The following is a 25,231-nucleotide window of genomic DNA, read 5'->3' on the forward strand; positions in this document are numbered from 1 at the left end:
TCAGCCTCCCTTTCCCCCACCTCACAAATTTTAAGCCAAATATTTGAAAATTCTCACTTCCAGCTTGGCCCTAGCTTATGTTATGATTAGTTAGTGGATAAGAAATTGGAATAGGTAGATGATGCTATATTTCATGCCCGGTTTAGTGCAGATTAATTAAGCGGCGGTGGCAATATTTCACTAGATGCAACCATGACTGCACAGGTAGGTGATCACAAAGCAAATGAGTCCTACAAACATGGACTCCACAATATAGTATAGATATTTGTGGAAGAGTGAACCAGGCCGAGGCAGCTTTGACAGCGTCTGTTGTAGTTTAAGGCATGATTTGTGGGGTCCTGAACCTTCACAAGCCTAGACTGGTGATTTTTCACCCATAAACTACATCAGTTTGAAGCAGAGAAGTATCTGGTTCCACTCATATAAAGACAGTTCCAAATGGAGATAAAGTCAGGTTCAAGTGAGACAGGTCAGATTAACCATGCTTGTCTGCCTGTACTTGTTCTGAGCAGGGAGGAAGAAGGGAGTTACCTTGTAATAAAAATAAAGAAGAAGATGATGCATGAATGCAACTTGGGTTGTGTTGAATGTTCAGTTTTCAGGGTAGAAGCAGTGCTTTCACAGAAGGAGTTTTTGCCCCTGGGAAATCCCTAATGATGAGAAAGCCCCCCACCCATACCTGTTCATCACCATGATCTCCTCAATGTGCTTCTGCTTCAGTGCTATTTCTCTTCCTACTCCCACCCCTGCTTATAATTACTGGGTCTTCTTCCACAGAACAGTAGTGTGGGTGATCCCAGCCAATCAGGGATTGTGGAGCGAATGGGACATCATGACATAATGGCATGATGATGTCTCTCAGGTCAAATTAAACTAATTGATTGTGAGTGTCATGCTTCCCGTATCAGTCACATGGCTGATCCCAGCCAATCAGGGTTCATATATGATGACATGACAATATTAGCCAATCAGATTTGTCCCTGTTGTAATGTCACTGAGGACAAATGAAGCGGCCTTCAGGAACCATTGCTCTCCCTCTCAAACAATGAAGAGAACCAGATATTCCAACAGACATTCGGACTCACCTCATATTTCTGCTTCTTGAACTTTTCCTGTAAGTCAAATTTCTCAGCTTCCAGGTCATGGATACTCTGCCACAGTTCCTTGGCTTTTTCCCTGATGTGAGAACATGCAGAATCAGTCAAGGTGATAGCCAATGTTTACATGCACAGTGTTTATTATTAGAGCTCCTTCAGACCGGGGAAGGGGGATCGTGGTACCCTACCGTCATGTACCATTGCTCTGCTTCCTGCTTCACTTCCACATTGAGGATGAGCTCAAATTACATGGGGAAGTGTGAAGAGACAATGTGGCTCCAATTGAATAATGGGAACAGCATCTTTTATAGCGCAACTTCCCTGCACATGGCAGCAAATCCTGACAAATCCTGACTTATTTTTTAAAACTTGGATTTTCTTAGGCTTATTTAAAATGGGAAAACTGGCAAATGGAGCGGGAGATGTGCAGCAGGGATCGCTCTGTCCTCAAAATGTCCTGCGAAGAACCATGAGTGCCCAGTTGTGAGCGTGTGATAAAATGCTCACCTAAAGAAGCCCTGAGTCCTTGGGGGGAAATGTTTTTGTATGCATATTGGGTTTTGGTTGTGGGTGTATTGTGGGTGTGTTTCAGCCTGTGAATATGGATATGTATATAGATAGATAGATTGTTTATAGATTTTATGAAGAGTAACCAGAGTATCCTTCAAGTTCTTGAAAGTCCCAACTGCCAATAACTCAGCCTTCAACCCTTTGTCATTTATCTTTTATGTATTGTTAAATAAACTTTTTGGCATATACCTACCTCATAAATACTAATGCTGGCCACTTTGCCAGAACTAGGTTCTCCAGCAGGTGTGGAACAACCCAGATAAAACTGAGGGAATATAAATCCATCTTTTAAATTTACTTGAGGTTTGCCTGCCTGCTGCCTCCAACTCAGTGTGTTTATGTGTTCTCATTGCACCCTCTAGTGGTGTAACTGACTGTCTCCCAAAGCTTGAATGCTAGTAATACTGTACATTCTTGGGACTGGTGCATGATAATGGCATGAAGAGCTGTTATTACAATTATATAGCAATGATCACCCTTCTTGACATGTAACCATTTAGGAAATAAAACCCTCTGCTATCGCTTAAGGTGGGTGGTGGGTGGGTACACATGCACATATTTGAAGCAGTTCTTACATGTTTAAGTACTGATAAACTAAGCAGTATTGGGAACATTACTACAAGCTAACCTGGGCCGATGTTATCATGGCAATAAACACTTGGCATCTCACTGTGTCCACATATTACCATGTGATATATAACCCAAACTTATACCATGTAGAGAAGGCCTTATTCTTCTAGCTTTGCAGACAGAGCTTTGAATGTGGGGATTAGATTCCATACAATGCATATTTTCATTATGATACCATGGAATTGTGGTAATCTTATAATGCTTTAGGTGCTCTGTGTATGTATGTTCAGGCCATCATGCCTCCAGTGCATTTCTTCCTTACTATCTCTGCCCCCTATTACTCCAGTCATAAAAATATGGGAGATGTGCTTGAACAGGATTACAATAACCTAGGATTGCCAAGCCTCTGCCTATAGGTAGCTTTCCCCAACCTGGTGCCCTCCAGATGTTTTGGATGACTGGTTGGGGCTGATGCGCACTGAAGTCCAAAACACCTGGAGGATGCCAGAATGAAGAATGCTGGTCTATAGAAAAGCACCAAGGGAAGGTGCTGTTGTTGTGCATCCAGACCCCTTCCATCTCATCTCCCTCTATCTGGTCTTCCTGCATCCAGCTGTGGGCAGCAGGAGCCTACTGTTATCCAACCATATATAGAGGGGGTTTAAAGATCATGGGATTTGTAGCAGAATGGATCAGGAGGTGCAGCAGAGGTGCATCCTCTAGTTTGAGGAACATGAAGGCATAGGCACTACCAATAATGCTCTCGAGTGAGGCCCTGTACCTGCTCCCCTTGTTCATTTCTGCATCATTTGGGCATTTCTGGTGGGTTGTTGCAATCAGTCCCTGGACCTTACTAGTGGCTATCTGTTGCAAATCCCCTCCCTTTGACTGTATGTGTGTGTGGGAGAGTGGGAACAAGATGTGCCATGGCATCGTCAGACAGGGTGGCACTGGCACCAACAGGGGATTCCACCACCAATGCATACGCCAGCTGCAGAGGAGGGGATTTCTTCAGAACTGCATTAATTAACACCATTCTCCCAAACTGGTGCTATTTGCATTTTGAAAACAAAGCAACCCCCTTGCGTGTTAAATGGAAAGAGCAGCACTTAACATCACCCTGAGGGACCACAAATCACACCTAACTTTCAAAATGGTAAGTAAAAGGCTGTGTTTTTCTCCTGTTCTTTCTTTACCACTTCTTGGGTGTGATGAAGAAAAGGGTTCCCTACTGGCATTTGAGCCTCTTTCTGCTGACCAAGTTATTAGCCTCCCTTCTCACCTCAATTTGTCTTCATTCAAGTGATCAATATTCAGAGGTTTCCGACGCTCGGTGAGGATCTTTTTCTTCTTTTCCCGCTCCGTTTGTTTTTTCCCACTTTTCTTCTCTGTCTAAAGGTAGCAGTTCATGAGTGGCATCACTATGTCCGAGTTTAGCCAAATCCCTCCTCCTCCAGCCTACGGTGAGCTTAAGAACTCATGCACAAATCAAAATGACAAAGGGCCAAATTACATATTACACTAATTGTGTAGTGTGTAACTGAGGCTTGTCCTATTTTTGACTTCAGTATAAGCATGCATGGCCTTGATTCAGATCAGGACCATTATGGTCTGGGAGGGGAAGCCCAACCATTTTTAAAGACTCCTCCCCTTTTTGACCTCTCCCATGGGGGGAGTGTTAACCCAACCCACCTGGAACATGGCAGTCCCAATCAAGATCAGGACTGCACACATTCAAACTAGAGTAAAAAAAATAAGACAGGTCTCAGCTATATGCTACGTGATTTGCAAAACACGTAGTTTGGTTCAAAGTATGCTGTGGCACTTCAGAGACTGATGGGAGCTTGAACAGGGCAGGAATGTTCCTACACAAAAGCCTACTTCATCAGGTGCATGAACTCTGAATATGGAAGGTGAAAGTAGTACATATGAACTATGAAGGTTAAAATTGCTCCCAAGAGCTATTCAAGTGTTGATATGCTCTCAGCGTATCAGTCAGCCGTTCCAAGAGGAAAAGTTGCCACACAACCACACAGGGGGAATTCTGCCCCCAGACATGGGCTTCAGCATGTACTAAGGTGACCATGGGTAAAACCTAACATTAGTCCTACTTAGAGTAGACCCACTGAAATAAATGAGATTTAATTTAGTCATGACTAACTTAACTCCCATTCATTTCAATGGTTCTACTCTAAGTAGGCTTTCTGTTGGGTTTTACCCAATGGGCCTGTTCAGACAACACGCTAAGCCATGGTTAGGCTGCTAACCCTTTTGCAGCAAATGGTTAGTGAGCATGGTTAAAACATTGTTATGTAGCCACCATGCTTAGGAATGGTTCACCCAACACGCTAAGTCATTGTTCGCATAACATGCTAAGCTATAATGCTTAACCACCGTAGCTTAACATGTTGTCTGAATAGGATCATTGTGTCCTGCTTTACAGAGGACAGTCTACTATTTGAAAGGCTGTCAGAAGATAGTACTTTATTTGAAGGTTTGTCCAGTCCAAGTCTGGTTTTTAGATGAAAAAAAATGTGTTAAGAAAGGAGAGATGCGCCTGGACAGAAGACTGAGCAGCAGAGCAGACAGGTCATCTCAGGTGAGATGTATTAAATTTCTATTTAAATTAGATTAATTCTTTCTCAGCATGCATTTATACATGCATGTTAAGCCTATGGAAACTTTAAGCAAATTTCTGTATCCTTTTTTGGTGATGCATTTCCTCTTTTTTTGTGATGTGTTAAGTGGCCACCCTAGTATATTGGATGAATACATACCTTCTGTAGGTAGCCTCCAAAATGAAGCATGTTGGAGAATGCCTTCTTTTTCCTGGCATCCTCTTCAGCCCTCTTCCTAGCTTCCTCCTCCTCTTTCCGAGCTTTCTCTTCCTGCCAAGGACAGAACCACCGAGGTGTTTCAGAATGGACATAGAGATAAAAACAATTTACAGGAAGGTCAAATCCAAACTTTGCATTGTTTAGGAGACTGGATGAACACAATTCAGAAAGGATGGCATACAGGTGCTATGAACTCCAGCATTTATGGTGGATCCATCAATGCTATTCGGTATGCAGGGAAGATTAGCCAGTTCTAAATTAGTTCTTCCTGCTTTGGTTTGGTTTTTTCTGCACCTGGAGGCAGGGGACACATAAGAAAATATGGTACAGTTCGGCTGTGTTTGCACTATAAACAGACGAATTGTAATCTGGTTTGGTCTTGTGCACATAAAGCCTATGCAACTGATGTCACTCATTTCCAAGACTTCCTGTTGACTGGAATAGCACCCAGATCAAGGATTATGGGCTTTTACTGCATGAGCATAATTCTTAAGACCAAACTTAGTGCTTTGCTAATCGCAACGGCAACTTTTGTCTTTTTTATTAACCCCCTACGCAGGGGAGGGAAAATGGGTGGGGAAGAACATTCTCTCTCACCGTCGCCAGGTGCTGTGTTCCTGATTTGAATCTGGGCCACACATGGTTACATAAGAGTAAGGAAAGCTATCACACATTCCTACACTGTGCATGATTGGCGGAATGTTTTGTTTGTTCCATAGGCAAGTCAGTGAACAATTTGTTCCCCATATAGATGGAGGGGCCGGGGCAGCCAGAACCATTTCTTTTCGAACTCTCAAAGGTCTTGAAGTGGACATTCGCTTTAAGGGGTTTGGGGTATACTCACAGCCAAGCGGGCCTGGCGTTCCTTCTCTCGCTCACTACGGATCCGTTGTTGCTCAGCTCGTTCTGCTCGCCGCTGCTCCTGTCGGAAGAAAGCCCAGCGCTGTTCAGGGGAGGCCTGATATACTCTGATGGACGTCCCCATTGCTCTAAACACAAACAACGTGGCCTGAGGCAGTCAGAGTTGATGCTAAAATGCCTGTGCTGTCAACAGTGATGAACTAAGACATTTTGACATCTGAGCAGGGAAATCCAAATGGTAGGGTGACCATATGGAAAGGAGGACAGGGTTCCTGTATCTTTAACAGTTGTATTGAAAAGGGAATTTCAGCAGGTGTCATTTGTATGCACACAGCGCCTGGTGAAATTCCCTCTTCATCCCTATGAAGCTGCAGGAACTGTGCTAGAGTGACCAGATACAAAAGAGGGCAGAGCTCCTGCAGCTTTAACTGGTGTGATGAAGAGGGAATTTCACCAGGTGCTACATGCATACAAATGACACCTGCTGAAGCTCCCTTTTCTGTGGAACTGTTAAAGTTACAGGAGCCCTGCCGTCCTTTTCATATGGTCACCCTACAAATGGTGCCTCCCAGTAAAAAATAGAGTATTATGGCTACAATTCTACATACACTTACCAGGGAATAAGTCCTACTGAACACAATGATACCTACTGCTGAATAAACTGGCATAGGTATTTGACAATATGCTTCCTCTTTAACGATGCACACATTTTGCTTCCTACAGCACTTTGTTTATTTTGCCCAATGGTAGAGCCAGCTCTGGTCATCCATAGTTTCTCAGTTCCCATTTCCCAAACTCTTACTGAAAATAAAGAGTATTTTGGGGGCATTTGCTTGTGTAGGGAGGAACATGTAGAGCCACAAGGCCAAAGAAAGGAGCAGATGGCATTCTTCTAAAACTCAATGTCTAAATAAACGATGACTTTGAGATACACATTAAGTCAGACATATGTCCAGTAACCTTTCCTCCCTAGTTAAGTGGAGGTTTACAGCCTTAGGAGTCTAAATTTAAATACCATAATCATAAGGTTCTTTGAATAGTTTTCCATGGTGTCTATGGACAACTGCCATGACAATTGTCTTTGGGCCATAAACATTAATGGTTGTAAAACTGGCCATGACCTTGACCCTTGGTCTTAGAATAATAAAACTATTACTACTAATAGCAGCATACCAGCTGATTAGGGGACGGGAACTGAGCCCTGTTAGTGGAGCTTATCTAGGGATCCATTAAACGTGCTTAGATAAGAAGTGCGGAATTCCTTGACGTACAATTCTGTCCTTGAGGAATATCAGCTCTTCCTCCTCCTTCTTCCTGTTCTCAAAATGAGCCTCAATCAGGGTTTGCAGCTCATTCAGATCTTTCTCCATTCTCTTTCGATGAATGTCCTACAAAGCAAAAAAAAAAAAAAGACACGCCCAAAATTTGACACCCTTCTGTCAAAAACAAAGACACGTACTGGTGGAGAAAAAAAATGTTTTGTTGAAGTGGCAGTGGTTATACTTACATCAAAATCTACTCTCTCCCCATCAGGGATCTTTGGTGGCACCAGATTTGGCATGAAGAGCCTGAAATTAGAGGAGAAAATAAATAAAGGGATCACTCATTGGTACTGCAACACTTGATTTCTGTTTCAGCCCATATCTTTGTATAAACCTAAATGTTTATTGAAATAATTTTTCTTCTCACTGCAGCCCCTGAATGAATCCACACTTTAACACCACTTTTTCAATGAGAGTCTGTATCTGTGTTTGTGACCAAGACAATTCAGAAAACGCTTCACTTGTAAAATGTCTCCTTTCTGCTATCACTTCAGTCTACAGGTGGGGAATTGCTTTGATTGGATGCTCACCTGCGGAGGGGGAAAGGGGGGTAGATACACCCAGAAAACCAGCGTGTCAAGACGAAGGCTAGGCTACAACTTATTTCTCCAACATCTAGTCTTCTATGTGCAGGGATGTTTTATTTATTTATTTATTTAATTTGGGGAAGCATTTAGTTATGCAATCCCCCAGCATACAGTCCAGATGGAATAGTCCAGGAACAGTTTTACCACGAGATGTTTGTCTAGACCAGGCCATATGAAACCCCCTGTTTTTTGTGGCAGGAACAGCTATTATTTGTAAACAAGGTTGGTATAAATGGAAGGATTCTTTAAAAATAAATCTGAGACGGTAATACTAATATCATGAATTCATAAATGCCTGGGGTTGTTAAAGGTGATTTAAACACACACGCACACACACACAAAAAACATCTTATATTTATCCCTGTGTCCAGTGGTCTAATAACTAGACAGTGTCATCAAAAGGTTATTATCTATTGCTTTAAATGAAAAAAGAAAAGAAGTTGTAGCATCTGTGAGTGAGATCTTTCTGTGAAACAGAAAAGAGCTCATACTGAGGAATGATAAATGTGTAATAATGAAAACCTGGCAAGGAGCTAAAACAACGCTAGCTCATTTCAAAACTCACTGTGCACATTTGATTTAAACTGGTTGTCAATGAGGATATAATTCCAAGCCAGAGGAACAATTTATAGCTTGTTTGAGGGCGCCACATGGAATGTCATCATAGTCTTTTACAATGGCCACACCTGTCACTGTGGTCTTATTTTCCTTATATGAGCCACTGAGCAGCTGTAATAACTTCATATCTGGGTATGCTAGAGTAGGAACATTATCCTTGAGAAAGCACCATGTCTGTTTGTGAGCTTGTACACCATGTCACTTTGCAGTGTCTCTGCATTTGCAAGCGCACTAAATGAAATGTTTTTAAAATAATTTAGTGCTACACAAAGGGATCATGCATTTACTCCTCTGAATTTCAATTTTTTAAAAAACGTTTATGAACAGAGCAATACTATTATGACCAATAGAACCTACACCCAGGAAAGTGCACATAGGTTTAGAGCCTAACAACACATGTCCAGTCAACGTAACTCCCATTGAGTTCAATGGGGCTTACTCCCAGGTCGAAACTGCAGTGTGAATGTAGATGAAGTGTAAGCTATGCTACAAATCTTTCCTGAATCTCCTTTAGGAATCCTAAAATATCTCTGCATTTTACTTTCTAGTGTTCAAGGCTAGAGATATTTGCATGGTTATTGGGCAGTGTGTGGCTATGAGAGATTCACTGCTCAGCTTTCTGGGTGACTTTGGGGGATTTACTCTTTCTAAGCCTAGTTTACTTCACAGATATGTTGAGACCAATCCGAGCTGTTCCATGAAGGGGGAATACAAACCTAGGCCCCGTCTACACACAGTCTTCGGGGCGCCCCGAAAGCGCTTCAAGGCGCCCCGAAACTCCTAGTGTAGCTACCTGGTCAGAAGAGACGGAGGAAGAGGTGGCGGCGGTGGCGAAAAGTTCCCAGGGCTTGGCGGCTTCTCTGGTGAGTCCTTGCCGCCAAGCCCAACTCCCCACCGGCCTCCTCCTGCTGCCAGCAAAAGAGCCACCTGGGTTGGAGAGCTCGGCGGAAGAGTGTGTGTAGACGGGGCCCTAATAAAACAGTCTGGAAACTTATGCTGGTCCAAAACAGGGCTGCGAGATTGTTAACAGGGACAGGTCAGTATGAGTGCTATTACTAGGGTGACCATATGGAAAGGAGGACAAGGCTCCTGTATCTTTAACAGTTGTAATGGAAAGGGAATTTCAGCAGGTGTCATTTGTATGCGTGCAGCACCTGGTGAAATTCCCTCTTCATCACAACATTTAAAGCTGCAGGAGCTATACTAGAGTGACCAGATACAAAAGAGGGCAGGGCACCTGTAGCTTTAACTTATGATGAAGAGGGAATTTCATCAGGTGCTACATGCATACAAATGACACCTGCTGGTTTTTACTATTACTTTGGTTTTATACTGCAATTTTAGACAATTACAAAATTTAGAGTGTTTTGTCAGGTTGTTGCATTTTAGTTATATCTGTAATATTTTTTATACTGAGCACTTTTGAAAATTTAGAAGCTTAAGTAAGATCAGAGCCATTATTGTGGCCACCAAAGGCAGTTCTGAGACCTTTTCTTCAGGAGGCTGTTAACTGGCTGTTAATCCACTGTATCTACTTTCAGTTTCATTGCAGAACTGAGATCCAAGCACTACACTATGTTTCCTTTCCTGCTTTTCCACCACATAACATCTAGGTGGCACTGTGGTATAGAGGAACAGCACACATGCACCAGTGAAAAAAGCAGTTTCATAATTAAATGCCATATTTTCTCTACTCTAAAAATTGCAGAAAGTGCTCATTTAACACAGAACTGGAGTGTCATGACATTGGCCATAGCTAGACGGGATCGTCCCTGTGCATCCACATGACACACAGGGGATCCCAGGAACAGGGAGGGATGATCCCTCTCTTTCCCTGGGATCTTGTCCTGCCCTTTAAGCACACTTTTTCTGCTGTCTCAGGATGATCCTGAGACCGCAGAATGTGTGGGCACGTGTCACAGTTTGTCCTGGCTCCTTGTGAGTAACCGCAAGGAGCCGGGAACCATGCACGGGGCACAGAGCTCCTCAGGAGCTCTGTGGCCATTGGGGGTGGGGTGGGGGGGAATGGGGATTTTTTTAAAAAAAACACACCTCAGAGTTCGGCGCTCGAGTGCTCATGCGCTCCTTCGTTAAAAAAACAAAATGGCAGGAGTGACGTCCTCTTTCTTCCTGGATGTCACGCGCCATGTGTAAACAGAGGGGGACAAACTAGCGATCTTAATATCACGAGATCCTCACCCCTCCATTGCAGTAGACCCATAGGACTAGCGGAGGCCATTGTCTAAAGAATCTGTAAACAGCCATGATAGAGAACGAGGTGTGCATGATAAATGGCTCGTGTAGAAAAGCCCTGTCCAAACATGCCATATATGAAGAGCAGGACTGCAGAGACAGATATATATGTCTCCCCAGTCCAGCCCCCCATGTCTGAACCTCATCACTCTGCTCTTCCCTGAACCTTTGGGTGGGTCTCATCCTACTGATGTGTTTGCAATAGGAAGTGGTCAAAGAGAACTTCCTGTGGTCAGCTGGTTCCTAAGTGATAGTGGGATCTGAAAAACAAGAGTGGGAACAGAAGGCTGGAACTGGACTGTTTGACCATATTGCACCTCACATTACAGAAGTCATGCACTGAGGCTAAGACGTAGTGAATTTAGGACCATCCATCTTGGGATTTCACCGCTAAGCTCACATTTGAACCTGGGACTTTGATTCCTAGCTCCTTAAGATTTATTTTATAAAGAAAAAGAGGGTATAGTTTTCTAAAAATAACTAAAAATTATGTATCAAATCCTACCCCTCTTCTTCACCTCTGCTTTAACAACCGTTTGATGACCTTGGGCAAATCATCATAACTCACAGCCAAATGTAGCCCACAGAGTTTTTCTGAGAAAACATGCAATAATTATTGTTTTATCTGAAGGGCACCAAGTCAAGGAAGGGCTGCTCTAATCACTACACCACACTGACACATCATTTATTTTTATTTTTGTGTTTTTAACTGTGTTTTTAATTTATTTAGCATTGTGATGTTTTAATGAAATTATTGTTTTAATCTTGATCTTATTATTGTCAGTCACCCTAAGTCAGAGGTTCTCAACCTGGGGCACTCCAGATGTGTTGGACTGCATCTCCCAGAATGCCCCAGCCAGCAGAGCTGGCTGGGGCATTCTGGGAGTTGTAGTCCAACACATCTGGAGCGCCCCAGGTTGAGAAAGGCTGCCCTAAGTGCTGTTCTTCAGGGGGAAGGTGAGATATAAATAGAGAAAGTTTTATTTAAAACACACACACATAATACTGCACAGGTTCAAATAGCACCCATCAGAATGTGATAGGATTACTATGCTGAAAATCAAATAGGGAGAAGCCAATTCCATTGTTGAGTGTGGGCACTTCTCTCTTTATTTTTCTTCACTTTTTTATAATCACTTACCATTTTTTCTCTTCTCTATGACAGTTCCCACCTCAGTTCCCACCTCAGTAAGTGCATCATTTGCCAGAAATTAAAATTAAGGTGTATATACACACAGAGAGAGAGAGAGAGACTCACTTTGGCCTGGGTTTTGATTCTCCTGCAAGAAACCAAAAGAAACATTTAAGAAGATAAAACAAAAATAGTTCTCTGTTCCCCTTTAAGATAAATGGTAGAGATAGGACTTTCTGTATTCCCCCTGACACCCTTAAGCCCTATGCTACTTTTTATGGGTAGCGTTGCCAAGTTAAAGTACAAGGTTGTTGGTTTTTTTTAAAAATAAAAATCTTTCTTTGTTAATCTCTGGAGACAATCAAATAGTTTGTGCTTCCTTTTCCATGTTCATGTCCAGAGCTGCCCCAAGACATTTTGCTGTCTAGGCAAAGGACAAGATGAGTCCTTACTTCAACACTTGTGAGGGGATAGCATCCTCCACTGCACCTGAGCACTGCAGGCTAGTTTATGGGGTGCAGGACTGATAGTGTGGCAGCTCTGTCCTCCAGCTGAGGGGGAAAGTCTGGGAGACTAAAGAGGAACAGCTGCTGTCCTCCAGCATCTGCCTTACTCTGCATAACGGTAGTGCTGGCCCTGTCTCCCTTTCATCTTCCTCTGTACCTTTTCATGCAAGAGACTTCACTGAATGTGATCTGGGGTTCAGTCCAAAAGGAATGTGGTTTCCTTCTACAGTGGCCATGCTGCACATAGAGTCCCCTTTTCACTTACCTTCTTCTGGTTCTTTAGCTTGCTCTTCTTGTTCTATTTTGAAATAGGAGTGAAGAATTTTGATTAGAGTTCTACCACCCAGACAAAGTTGCATCAAGAATCCCCACTCCCTGCTGATACATTTTATTTCCTCTAAGCTGTGCCTGACATCATTCCTAGCATGCTTCATAGTTCACTCACTCATTGCTGGGAAGGTTCTCATTGCTGTCATTCTGGTGCTTAGTGATCAGAGTCAGCAGCCTCCCTTGTCCTAAATTTTTATAACACCAGAATCTACAAGACAGATTATGATGCAATGTCAATGTTATAGACACCAGGGCACTTAGCTGCACCAAAGGAGGAAACTTTAGCCGATAAAATCCACCAGCACCATCACAGGTTTTGACAACATTTCCTAATACTTCTTATTTCTTTTGAAAACATTATGTCTTGTTTCCCCTTTCCCACTGGAAAAATCATATTTGCTTTGGGTGTAATGATGACTGCTGACATTGGCAAGGTACTGACAGTTCTCAAAAGCAGTGATATTCTCCCATACAGCACCAAGTGAGGAAGGGATATTTGGGGAACTCTTTGCCAAGTGAAAGGTTGGTTGTTCATTCAGCAAAGCTTCCCATAGCTTTCTTATGGTTCCTCTACTGCCCATGCTGATTTAATGTCATTATTTATTTATTTATTTATTTATTTTATTACATTTTTATACCACCCAATAGCCGAAGCTCTCTGGGTGGTTCACAAAAATTAAAACCATGAAGAGCATAAAATCAACCAACAAATGTAAAACACATATACAAAATACAATATAAAAAGCACAACCAGAATAAAACCATACAGCAAAAATTAATATAAGTTAAAATATGAGATCAAAACAGCAAAGTTTAAATTTCAGTTAAATTAGGTGTTAAAATACTGAGAAAATAAAAGGTCTTCAGCTGGTGATGGAAAGAAAACAATGTAGGTGCCAAGCGAACCTCTCTGGGGAGCTCGTTCCACAACCGGGGTGCCATAGCAGAGAAAGCGTTCCTCCTAGTAGCCACCTGCCTCACTTCCATCAGCAGGGGCTCACGGAGAAGGACCCATGTAGATGATCTTAAGGTCTGGGCAGGCACATATGGGAGGAGGCATTCCTTCAAATAACCTAGCCCCAAACCGTTTAGGGCTTTGAATGTTAATACCAGCACTTTGAATCGGGCCTGGACCTGGACTGACAGCCAATGAAGTTGTAGAAGGACTGGCATGATATGATCTCGCCAGCCAGTCCCTGTTAGTAGGCGGGCTGCCCTGTTTTGTACCAGCTGAAGTTTCCGGACCGTTTTCAAAGGCAGCCCCATGTATAACGCATTGCATTTTTTATACTGCCCCATAGCCGAGGGAGGTTTACAAACATTGAACAATAAGATGGAGAATGCAGGAAAATAGACTCATAGAGGTATAAGACATCATGGTATAAGATTTGTTACATGCCTAAGAAACCTAGGTACCATACCAGTGACAAAGCAATATTTTTTCATTTCTACTTTTTTATACTCATTCCTTCCCCCCCCCCCGCCAAAAAAATACAACTTTCCCCCATTGCAGTTGGTACAGAACAATGTTGTTGAATTTTACAATCATATATATTATATAGGGTTAAGACTTTAACCCATCTCTGCACACACACACCCAAAAGTGCACAACATTACCAGGTGTCTATCAAACTGATCTGGCTCACCAGGATGTCTATACATGTCTTCAGCTATGGTTTCCTCTGCATTTTCTTTCTCTTCCTCTGCTTGGTCTTCTTGTTCTATGGAATAAAACAGCGAGAAGGCATTAAGACCTCTGAGGCTGACAAAAGTTCTATATAAGGCAATGAACCTCAGCCATTGGGGTGTTGGTCAACAGAGAGAAGAAGCATAATCCTAGAATACAGTGAAATGACAATAGGGATCACTCAGGACTTAAATGGAATGCTTTCTGGTTCAATTTAATAGCATTTAATGACATTCTTGGCAGGGATCTGAGATGAGCATCATCAGCCCTCAGCATGACACATCTTCAATATAGAGGCAGGTTACTCAGGGTGCATCCAAGTGGAAGCTTCCCAAACTCAATAGTGTTAAAATCTAAGAGTTAAGAGCAGCAAAGACAAAAGGGGCAAACAAAATGTACAGAGGGTTAGAGCACCTTCCCTACAGGGCATAGCTAGTGCATTTGAGGGTTTTTTGTAGGTAAAAAAAGGTAATTGAGGGAGAAGGAACCATGGTAAGGTTTTTTTTAAAAAATATATATATTATGCATGGTTGGACAGCAGGAGATATTCCTCCCTCTCCATTAAAACTGGAACTCAGGGTCACCAGTGAAATTAGTATTTTTAGATGTTGGACCTAATGGTTTTATGGGGGCCTCCTTTAGATTGCCTTTTGTATTACTGTATTTCTTCGATTCTAAGATGCACTTCCCCCCCATATAAACATCTCTAAAAATGGGGTGCGTATTAGAATTGCAGGTGCAATTATTATTCTTAGAATCAAAGCTTTTTTGATGGTGGTGGTACTGAAATTAGTATGTGTGTTACAATCAATGGCATCTTACAGTCGAAGAAATACGGTACTTCAGTTGTGAATGACACGACTAACATTTTTTTCCTCCCCACAACCATTCCATGCTTGACAACTAGTCCCAGGACTACAATTCCCAGAATTCCCTAGGAAGAGAAAATCACTCTCAATTCAGGTGATGTTTTGGGGGTATGTTTTTGCCCTGTGACTGATGCACAGTACATACAGGCACATGTTTCCAGTGCATGAAAGAGCAACAAGTAAATAAAAAGAAATGTTCTACTACCGTCTTCCACCTCTATCCATTCTTCCTCTTCTTAACCAGGGCAAACAGGGGTGGTGCAAGGGAATAAGTAAAGAAGGTTAGCAAGGGATCACAGTAAGCTGTGGTATCAAGCTAGAACATCTACACACAGCATGGGTTTCTCATTCTTTGCTTCATAGTTGTGCATATAGCTGTGTTCAGGTGCTAAGCACTTAAGAAGCAAGGCATTAGTAAAGACAATTGGATATTCAAGCCTGGAATATCCAGAATATCCACATATTCATATACAATCAGACATCAGTAATTATGCCTTCATTCAAATATATAGAAGAGGAAGCATGCAGATAAAAAAAATGCAAGACATATTGAACAGCTTCTAGTGAATCTATGCAAGCAGCAGAAAGTTTATTCTATGGGAAGGCTGGTTTCCTCATGTAGCCGTTTCAATCTGGTTTGCATAGAAATAATCCACTCTGGTTTCGAAAATAATGGTTTCTGTCACGTTTGGGCATATTCTGCCCTCCAGATGTTGTTGGTCCCATTTTCTTCATCCTTGGCTATGCTGGCTAGGATTGATGGGAGTTGCAGTCCAACAACATCTGAAGGTTTACAAGTTATGACAAGTAAATACCGACTTATTCAATCTTGAGTTCCGTTAGCTTTTGGGACATATCTTCACTTTCTGTCAAATCATAAGAATGTGGAATAAAAAGCAGAAAATAACACTATGAAAGCAGTATGGAATGTGGATTGTGCCCCAACAGTTATCAGTGCACTTCAATACCGCTATAAAGCAGTAGTGTAGATCTAGGTTTTGTTATCATAAAATGGCATCCTCAGGAAATTTATTTTTATTTATCAAGCTATTTCACAGCTGTGTTAAAATAAAATAAAACAAGAATTGGCAATCATTAAGATGTCAGCAACACTAATAGAATCACTAATATAATATCAGGCACTATTACATAACAGGAGAGCCAGGGTAACAGAAGAGAAGGAGAATAGCAGAGAAAGCAAACCCTTGTTTGAAAAGAAGAGTTTTGAAATGTTAACACTGGCAAAGAAGGAGATAACCTAACCTCATGTGGCCATGCGTTCCACACGTAGGAGGCTACAACAGAAAAGGCCCTCCCTCGCATCACCACCAACCACAGCTCAGAAGGCAGTGGCATGAATGAATGCACCTCATCAAATGATGAGCTTATCTCTAGCTATACTGTAACCTATAGTTATTGACATGGGAGGTAATTGTCAAAAGCATGTGGCATTATGAATCAGTAAGACACACCACCATCCCCAACTCTGACTCTTGTAGTAATGATGGAAGCCTACCTTCTTCGACACAGTCTTCTGCAATATGCCGGAAGAGAGAGAAAGAGAGAGTATAATCAGAGCTGCAATGATTATTTGGGAAACCTCTTGAATTTGATCATTGTTGTTCTCTTACCTTCCTGTTCCCTATAAAGCAGAACGGAAAACAGCTAGGTTAGAATAATATCAGACCTTTCAAAACAACAACATGATTTAAGACAGAAAAAACATGGTTCATGGCCTATGTATGTGTGTGTGTGTGTGTGTGTGTGTGTGTATAGTACTAGAATCAACATCCAGATAAGTGGCCATATTGATCTGTTATCACAGAAACAACGAAGAGTCTTGTAAAATAAAAGCTTATAAACCTATTAAAGGTGCCACAAGATTCTTTCTTTGTTCTGGAATCAGTTTTTTTCTTTTTTTTTTTTGCTGAACTGATTCTATCCAGCAGGTGGCAGCAGTTCATATAACACCTGGGTTACTTAGTACCTCACAAACCACCTCATGCTACCACTAATGAACGGCCTGTTTTATCAAGGGAGAATGCCCCACTTCGTGGGCAGCACAAGATGCTAGTTAGGGCTGTTCCTGGGAAACCAGCCTTGTTGCCTCTGATGGAGTGAAGGGGTGTGTGTGCTTCTCAGCTCAGAGCCTCAGCATGACATCATACTTCAGCTTTGATTCACTTCATCTTCTGGTGTCTTCTCCATTGACAATAAAGAGAATATTGACAATATTTATTTATCAAATTTATATACCGCCCCATAGCCGAAGCTCTCTAGGCGGTTTACATAAGTCTCTAATAGCCTTTAAAAATGGGGAAGAATTGGATGGAATGTGCAGGCATGGCCATTTCTTCTGAGGGGATAAAGCCTACCAAATTTCAGACACCCCTTGCAGGGGGTTTTGTACATAGTGGGTTTTTATCCCCCAAGGGCTACCCTTCTCCCCCCCCCCCCCGTGGTTTTGTGGGGAATTCGCTGTGTTCTTTGTTGTGTGACTGTGATATTGATAAACACACAAAAAGAGAGAGAGAGGCCATATTCATGAGAGCTTCAGCTGTTGGACAGTAGAAAAGTAATAAATAAATAATAGTGCTTGCCACACATTATAAAAGCCTGTCTGTTTGTATGCCTTCAGTGCCTAGGCAATTTTAGATCTTGGACTTAATGGTCTTATGGGTGGGGAGGAGGCCTTTAGAAGGACTTGCATATTACTTCAGTTGTGAAGCACACAACTAGCATTTCTCCTCCCCACTTTACAACTGCTTCTACATTCCCCATATGTTAGAATGTTTGCCATACCAGCTAAAATAATAATAGTAATACTGTTGAGCATAAACAGTTCTTCATTTTAAGCTCACTTAAATCATAGCACTGTCATGAGTACAGGAATAAAATGGAATTTTATTCTGCTGCCTCAATGCCCTCATCACCTGTCACTCTCTGGCTGGTCAAGGTGGTGCTGGGAAGGGCCTGAACTTTGCCCACCACCACTCACCCACTGAACAGGCAGTAGTCAGACTCCATCTCCCATGTTGGCCTTAGCTAGACCTACCTGTTATTGCGTGATAGACGGGTGAAGATCTCACAATGTTTTTATTGTGAGATCCCCCCTCTGTTCACACACGGCGCCCAACAACCTCAGAGGGAGAGGTGTCGCACCTGCCACTTTTTTAAAAAAAGAGAAAGGAGCACATGAGTGCTCGTGTGCAGAAGGTAAGTATTTTTTAAAAAAAATTAATTTCCCCACTCCCCCCACCCCATGAGGAACTGGGACAAACCACAGCGCCCAGCCACACGTTCCGTGGTCTCGTGCTCATCTCTTCTCGAACTTCCCAGAACGCAGGACATGGAGCAATGGGCTCGAGTTACAGGAAGCCAGACTCTGGCTGGACATCAGGAAAAACTTCCTGACTGCTAGAGTAATACAAACAATGGCACCAATGATCTAGAGAGGTTGTGGGCTCTTCCATACTAGAGGTATTCAAGAGGCAGCTGGATGACCATTTGTCAGGGATACTTTAAGGTGGATTCCTGCATTGAGCAGGGGGTTGGACTTCATGGCCTTATAGGCCCCTTCCAACTCTACTATTCTATGATTCCATTCCCCCAGCCAGCATGAGGATTGTAGTCCAACAATATCCCCAAGGATGGCAACCACTCCTTTAGGGCTATCAAAATAGCTCCCTATACAGTCAAACATTCACTGTGGTTTAAAGCTGTAATTGCAACTCCTAGTCCACAAGATCCTCCATCCATGTACCAATGCTTTGTTTGATCATCTGTGCCTTTCCTCTTAACTACCCAAACATTCCTCCAACAATTCCAGGATAAAACTAGGAACAAGCCTGAACAACTTCTTGTTGGTTTTCCCTGAACTAGTCTTCTTGCTTCTATGTTTTTTCTATACTCCATTGCTCCTTGTACATAGGGCTTTTCCTACAAGTAATAGTTATCATGAGTAGGATGCTAGGAACAGCCTCTGAGTCTGCAGAACCCTAACATGACTGTAATGTTTGGAGGGTACTAAATCTCACATGGATCCCACTATTAGTTTAGAGAATACAAATCACTATCAGGAAGTAGAAGTGGTGGTGTGGAAGCTCTCCATGCTCCTGGTGGAACCACACAGATAGTGAGCATCTCGAATGTCAGATCTGCAGAGGGGATCAATATCAACCTGAAAGCTTTCACAGCCTTCCACATAGTAGGATGTAGACTTGCTCTTCAGTTGTGCACCATGACTCTCCTCATTCCTATCTTTGTCCTCATATTTCCCTAATCCAAGCCGGAACAATTTCTTCTATGGTGCATTAGACCATCTGAATGTGTATTAGACCTCCATGATTCATTAGACCATCAATGTTCCCTTGCCCTCAGTCTATTATTTCTGTATAATTTGGAGTCAGTGGCTCAGTTCACACAAGACTTTTCTCAATGGTGGTGTAACAACTCCACTGTGGAGTTGCTACACCACTCTTAAGAAAAGTCTTGTGTGAACTGAGCCAGTCACAACGATGGATTGATTTTCTACTTGGACCTCCTTTCAGTAAATTTATTTATTTTATTTTATTTATTCCATTTATATAATGCCCCATAGCTGAAGCTCTCTGGGTGGTTCACTATCAGTGTGGGCCTTCATTGTGGGCCTGGCATTCTAAGGATATACCCAGCAATGCTCCTGTTCACTAGCAGATAGGGTTGTTTCTGATTTTGGCTAGACTTTTTTTAAAAAAGATTCAACTCTAAGCTTGTGGCAGTTGGAAATCTGACTATATTTACATGAACTGACATGTAAATTTAGGGCCACTTTATTTGGGGGTGGGGAGAGAGGTTGAAGAAACACTTTAAGAGTAGCATGTGGCTTATTGGACAAGTTAATGTCTGACTTCATGTTCTGCATCAGCTGGAGATGCAGCTCAAGTAACTGGAACAGGTGCTGATAAAAATGCAGGGCTACTGCCTGAGCAGAAGGAATGAGGCAGGCTCTGAAAGAATATTTTTCAGTAGTCTCCGTAGGGTGAGCCTTTGGAGATAAAAATGAGACTATGTGAGAAGCTGATGAGTGAGTAGTGGGTGTGTGGGAAACTGAGAAAGTGTGAGGGATGGGGAGTAACAGGGTGTCAAAAAGGTATGAAGGATTCCTAGAGTTGCAAACATAGCCAAGTCACAAGCAGCCAATGCCCTCCAAGACATTTATAGCTCTATGGTTCCTGTGCAGTTCCTAATTTAATTCTTCCTCTATCCAAAGTCTTCAAGCCACAGTGATGCCCACGCTAATAGAGTGGACCCCAGCACAAATGGCTTTTTCAAAAAAGCAATATTATACAAATGCATAAATGTTAGGCTATTAGCTATAATAAATAAAATTGAATCTTTATATTCAGAGAAGGGGCATTATTCAGAAAGACCACAAGAGAGTCTCTGCCCCCATTCTTCAGACTATACATGATTATTCCTCAGAAGTACCATTATTTCTGGCTAACTCACTTGTTCCATATAGTGAGTGACTATTTTATGAACCATTAAATGGACATATATACTAGGCATGCATGCCAAAGGGACAAGTCCCTCTGCACCCACAATTTGTCCCATTGCTGTCCACCAGTGCTACTCTCATCCTCTTTCTCATCATTGCTACCATTTGCTTGCTTGACAGGCAGGGAGCCATTGAGTGAGCAGGCAGTGGCGTCTACTGCTCCACCTTCTCACCATTGTCTGGGCAGAGCAAGAGGTCAATGAACAAGCAGGTTGCAATGGTGACGAGGAGATTCTTGTCAGTGGGCCCCTGCTGAGGTTTGGTTCCCCAGCAGGTGCCTGACCATGCCTACCCTTGATGCCAGCCTTGATTGCTGTAGTTAATATAGTTATTAATGCATTCCTCATTCAGATTCTGGGCACAAACACCTTAGCCATCAAGCCTAGCTTGTGAATTCATCATGAGCACTTGGCTGGTCTCTCTTGGAGACAGTGTGCTGAACTAAATGGACCTTTGCGCTGATCCAGCAGCCAGGTAATCCTTCTGCATGTGCTACCAGGGCCAAAGTCAGGTGAAGGATGGCCACTTACCCATCACCAAAGGGAACACAGATTTGCATCAAATTTGTGTATGCTGATTTATATGGACAGGTGCATGTTTAAAAAATAACAACTATGATTTAAATAGAAATACCGTATATCTCACTATAGTGGTGGAGGTGGGGAGAGGGAACATAAGAAGAGCCATGCTGGATCAGACCAAGGGTCCATCTAGTCCAGTACTCTGTTCACACAGTGACCAACCAATTGTCAACCAGGAACCCACAAGCAGGACACGGTGCAACAGCACCCTCCCACCCTCACCCATATTCCCCAGTACACAGGGAGACTGTGACCAGGTGAACTGTGTGCCTGCTCAGGCTGCTGTCCAGGGGCTCACTGTTGATCAGCAATTTCAAGGCTGCTCCTCTCTCTCTCTCTGTCTCTCTCTCTCTCTCTTCTGATGGTTCTTTACCATTAAACTGGAACTAGACAGTTTGGCCCTTCAAATAAAGGACCCCTTAAATGGAGGGCTTTTTCCTGACAGCCCTTCAGAGAGAAGACTGTAAATCAGGATACATTGCCACCCTAATTCGGGGTCAGCATCATCAGGCATCTGCCAATACCCATGCTCCAGTAAGGGGCCCACAGCCAATCCCTGGAGCTCCTGCTCCCGCTCCTCCTGCTCCTTGTTGTGGCTGCTTCTTCACCTGCCCTCTCTGAGCAACTAAGCAGCAAGAGGAATGAGGAGAAGAAGCTATAACCTGCAAGCCCCATTCCTCTTTGGTGGTGCAGGTTGGCCCCAGTGTGAAAGGCAAGCAAATGGACAGTGGCGGTAGTGATTAGGAGGAGGAGGAGGAGGTAGGAAACCAGTGATTAGGAGGAGGAGAAGGTAGGAAACCTTAGAGTGTGGGGGTCCACTGAGAACAAATCCCTGCTGCAAAAAATAAGCCCTGGAAACAGCGTTATTTGCCCTATATACATGTTTCAAAATAAGGACATGGAAAATCAAGGTGGTTTGCTGAAGCTCTTGCTCGGACAGCAACTATAAACAACGTCTTCCCTAGATATCGACACATTCGCGCAAGATTTCCTATTAATGAATGCCCAGGTTGATCAGAGTGATTCCTCTCATCGTTGGAGCTGACCGATGAAACACATGGATGGCATATCTGAGCAGCCGTACAGCCACGCCTATCATTGTGAGTGACAGAAAAGCCACTGAGTTCCCACCTGCCACGCTGCTGGATTTGGAAGAGAACGAAAGCTATTTCAGCAGTCCCCAATACTTACTCTTCATATTCCTCAATGATCTCTTCGGTGTCTGACATTTTCAGTTACCTGCCATCAAAACAAAACAAAAACAAACAGGGGAGACTTTAAAAGTTGCAGTACATCCACCAAAAACTGAGGCTTAATTAGGCATCACAGGCACCTATATGAAATAGCCATGACATGCTTTTAGTGCCACCTAAAGTTGCTGGTGTTTTCTTTCTTTTTTTCAAATCAGAGATGTCGAGCAGATCAAAGTGAGTCACATCACAGATTTAGTACAGATCCAGCAATCAGAAGGAAATGCATCATGGCAGTGGAGTTTGGTGGCTTCAATGTCAGTGGGGCTATGAATCCACTCTGGGTTTCAGTCAGAACTCCAAAGGAGCTATCCCAGGTGCTGAAACCAACCCCCAAAATGGGTTCAGCACCTTGGACTGCTGCCTTAGAATTCTGACTGGTTCTGATTGGAATTCACGTTGGCATCGCAATCGCTGAAAAAATCAGAGCATTGCCGCTTCCAGTTGGCCGTGATAGGTTTACACACAACCACAGCCACTGCAGCTTATCTGAGGGGGGACGTGAAGCATCCTGTGTTACATGAACAGAATGCGGAGCAAATGAAAGATTGTTGGGCAGGAACCAATGCTTTTCCATTTTTTGTTTTTGTTTTGGTCTTTCTGTTATTCCGGCGCAAGTGCGCTGTTGGATTTACAGACCCACGGACCCACCAAACTCCACTGCATCATGGTAATACATGCCCTGCAATATTTGTCAGAGCAAAATAGCTGTGCATGCTTTACATTAAATGGTAAAATAGCTCATGATAGCAAAGGTATATGCAAACAGCTCCTGTGGGGTCTACAAAAACACCCCATAAAGCAATTTGAGATTACTGCATATGTTTCAAAGGGACGCACTTGAATATTTAGCTATGGCAAACATGTACATTTTCAACGTGTTGAGGGGCTGACATCCATGTCATCCATCATATGCATGCCGGACATGCTATAGAAGATGTAATGTTTGACCAGCCCATCCATGGATACAAACCCAATGATCTGGCAGTGATTCATGCAGTCTCAAAAACTTGGAAGAGTGCCAACATGACCGCATCAATTCCTACCAGAATACTGCGGCTGTGTCCATGGATGGGCTGCGTCACATGCTAATCCTCCATTAGAACATAGAGCCAAACTAGTTCGGGGTAGGCATCATCAGGCACCTGCCAAGGCTCATGCCCCAATACAGGGCCCACAGCCAATTCCTGGAGTCTTCTGGCCCAGCTGCTTCTCCTACTTGTTGGTACTTCTTCTTCACCTGCCCTCTCTGAACAAGTGAGCAGTAAGAGGAAAGAAGAGCAGAAGCTATAACTTGCATTTTCTGTCTGCTTCCTCTGGGAGGTGGTGTGGATTGTTCCCAGAGTGAGAGACAAGGAAATGGACAGTGACAGTAGTGAGGAGGAGGGGGGGTCCACTAACAGCATCTTACCTAGAGGCCCCCAAAACCTAGAACCATTATGTCCAGGGGGAAAGATTGGGATGTGTTGCATAGAGGTGGTTTTGACTTTTGAAGCATGCTAACTCCCCAAAACTATTTCTTTTTCAGTATTTCAAATATTTCATAAAGATGAAACAAGTCATTTCAGCCATGTTTCAGTGAAAAAAGCTGGTATTCTGCTAGCCAAAACATTTGGGAAATATAGCCCAGGATTCAGTGCAAATATTGTATGTATACAACAACTTGTGTCCAATGTAAGAAAATAGAATTGAGCCACATTTCTCAGAAAAGACTTTTCTAAAATCTTTTCTCTGAAAAACCTGAAGAATTGGGGTGGGGGTGGGGACATGTCCAGAGAATATTCAGCATGCAGTTTCTAGGATGGAGAATTTGGCGTGCAACTGTGGACCAACCCAATAATTTTTAAGCGATGGGCTTGGCCACCATGCCTTCCATAACACCTCTCTCATCACATCATTACTTTGCTCAGCCACCCTTATGAACCAAAAATATATAGTTTCATTCAGTATCAGGCCAGCTGAAGCTCAGTTTTTCTGAGAATTTTCTTTTCCAAAGACTTGTAAATGCCTCCCCCTCCCCCCACACAATGAATATTTAGCAAAACATAAAATAAAAATCCTTTCCTCACACTTCACTGGCTGCAAATAACAGGGATAATGGAAGAGGCCATTTTTGCTCAGTCATTTCAAATAAAGCTGAAGGGCCTGCATGAGATGGTCATTGTACGCTAAATGGTAAAGTTGTATGGGAGGAGCTTTCCAGTGGAGGCTGGTGGCTCCGATGTCAATGAGGTGGTGAATGCGTTCCAAGTTTTAGTCAGAACTCAAAAGGATCTATCCAGCCTTGCTCCTCCAGCTCCTTTAGTGTTTATTTTTATTATTTTATTTATTACATTTTTATACCACCCAATAGCCAAAGCTCTCTGGGCAGTTCACAAAAATGACTGGTCTGGACTGAAACCCAGAGCAGATTCACCACCCCACTGGCAGTGGAGCCACCAGCCTCCACTGGAGCTTTCCCAGCCACATCATATGAGATTTCAGCTTGGGGCAGGATCTACAGTATTGTTTTAAAGTGGTTTATAACAGTAGTGACAACTGTTGGGGCCCAGGATTCATGCTATACACAGTTTTCAAACTGTTTTCAAAGTGTCATATCCTGTTTGGTGTAGATCTGGCGGT

General features: G+C 42.9%; 1 protein-coding gene across 4 annotated transcripts in view; it reads right to left on the reverse strand.

Annotated features, from left to right (window-relative positions):
• TNNT2 (troponin T2, cardiac type) overlaps positions 1-25,231 on the reverse strand; it is a 311,842-nt gene that overhangs the window by 7,766 nt on the left and 278,845 nt on the right. For 3 of the 4 annotated variants that reach the window (XM_063144052.1, XM_063144060.1, XM_063144069.1), the window contains exons 1-10: positions 15,445-15,471; positions 14,330-14,404; positions 12,619-12,651; positions 11,974-11,995; positions 7,443-7,503; positions 7,207-7,323; positions 5,919-5,996; positions 5,015-5,125; positions 3,520-3,629; positions 1,086-1,176 (exon numbers count right to left, since the gene is read on the reverse strand). In XM_063144052.1, the coding sequence (XP_063000122.1) occupies positions 1,086-1,176; positions 3,520-3,629; positions 5,015-5,125; positions 5,919-5,996; positions 7,207-7,323; positions 7,443-7,503; positions 11,974-11,995; positions 12,619-12,651; positions 14,330-14,345 (639 nt within the window). In that variant the 5' untranslated portion in view covers positions 14,346-14,404; positions 15,445-15,471. Of the gene's footprint in view, positions 1-1,085; positions 1,177-3,519; positions 3,630-5,014; positions 5,126-5,918; positions 5,997-7,206; positions 7,324-7,442; positions 7,504-11,973; positions 11,997-12,618; positions 12,652-14,329; positions 14,405-15,444; positions 15,472-25,231 lie in introns of those variants that run through there. The other variant, XM_063144078.1, reaches the window with a different exon arrangement.

This window comes from Elgaria multicarinata, chromosome 1 (assembly GCF_023053635.1).
Source record: "Elgaria multicarinata webbii isolate HBS135686 ecotype San Diego chromosome 1, rElgMul1.1.pri, whole genome shotgun sequence".
NCBI lineage: Eukaryota > Metazoa > Chordata > Lepidosauria > Squamata > Anguidae > Elgaria > Elgaria multicarinata.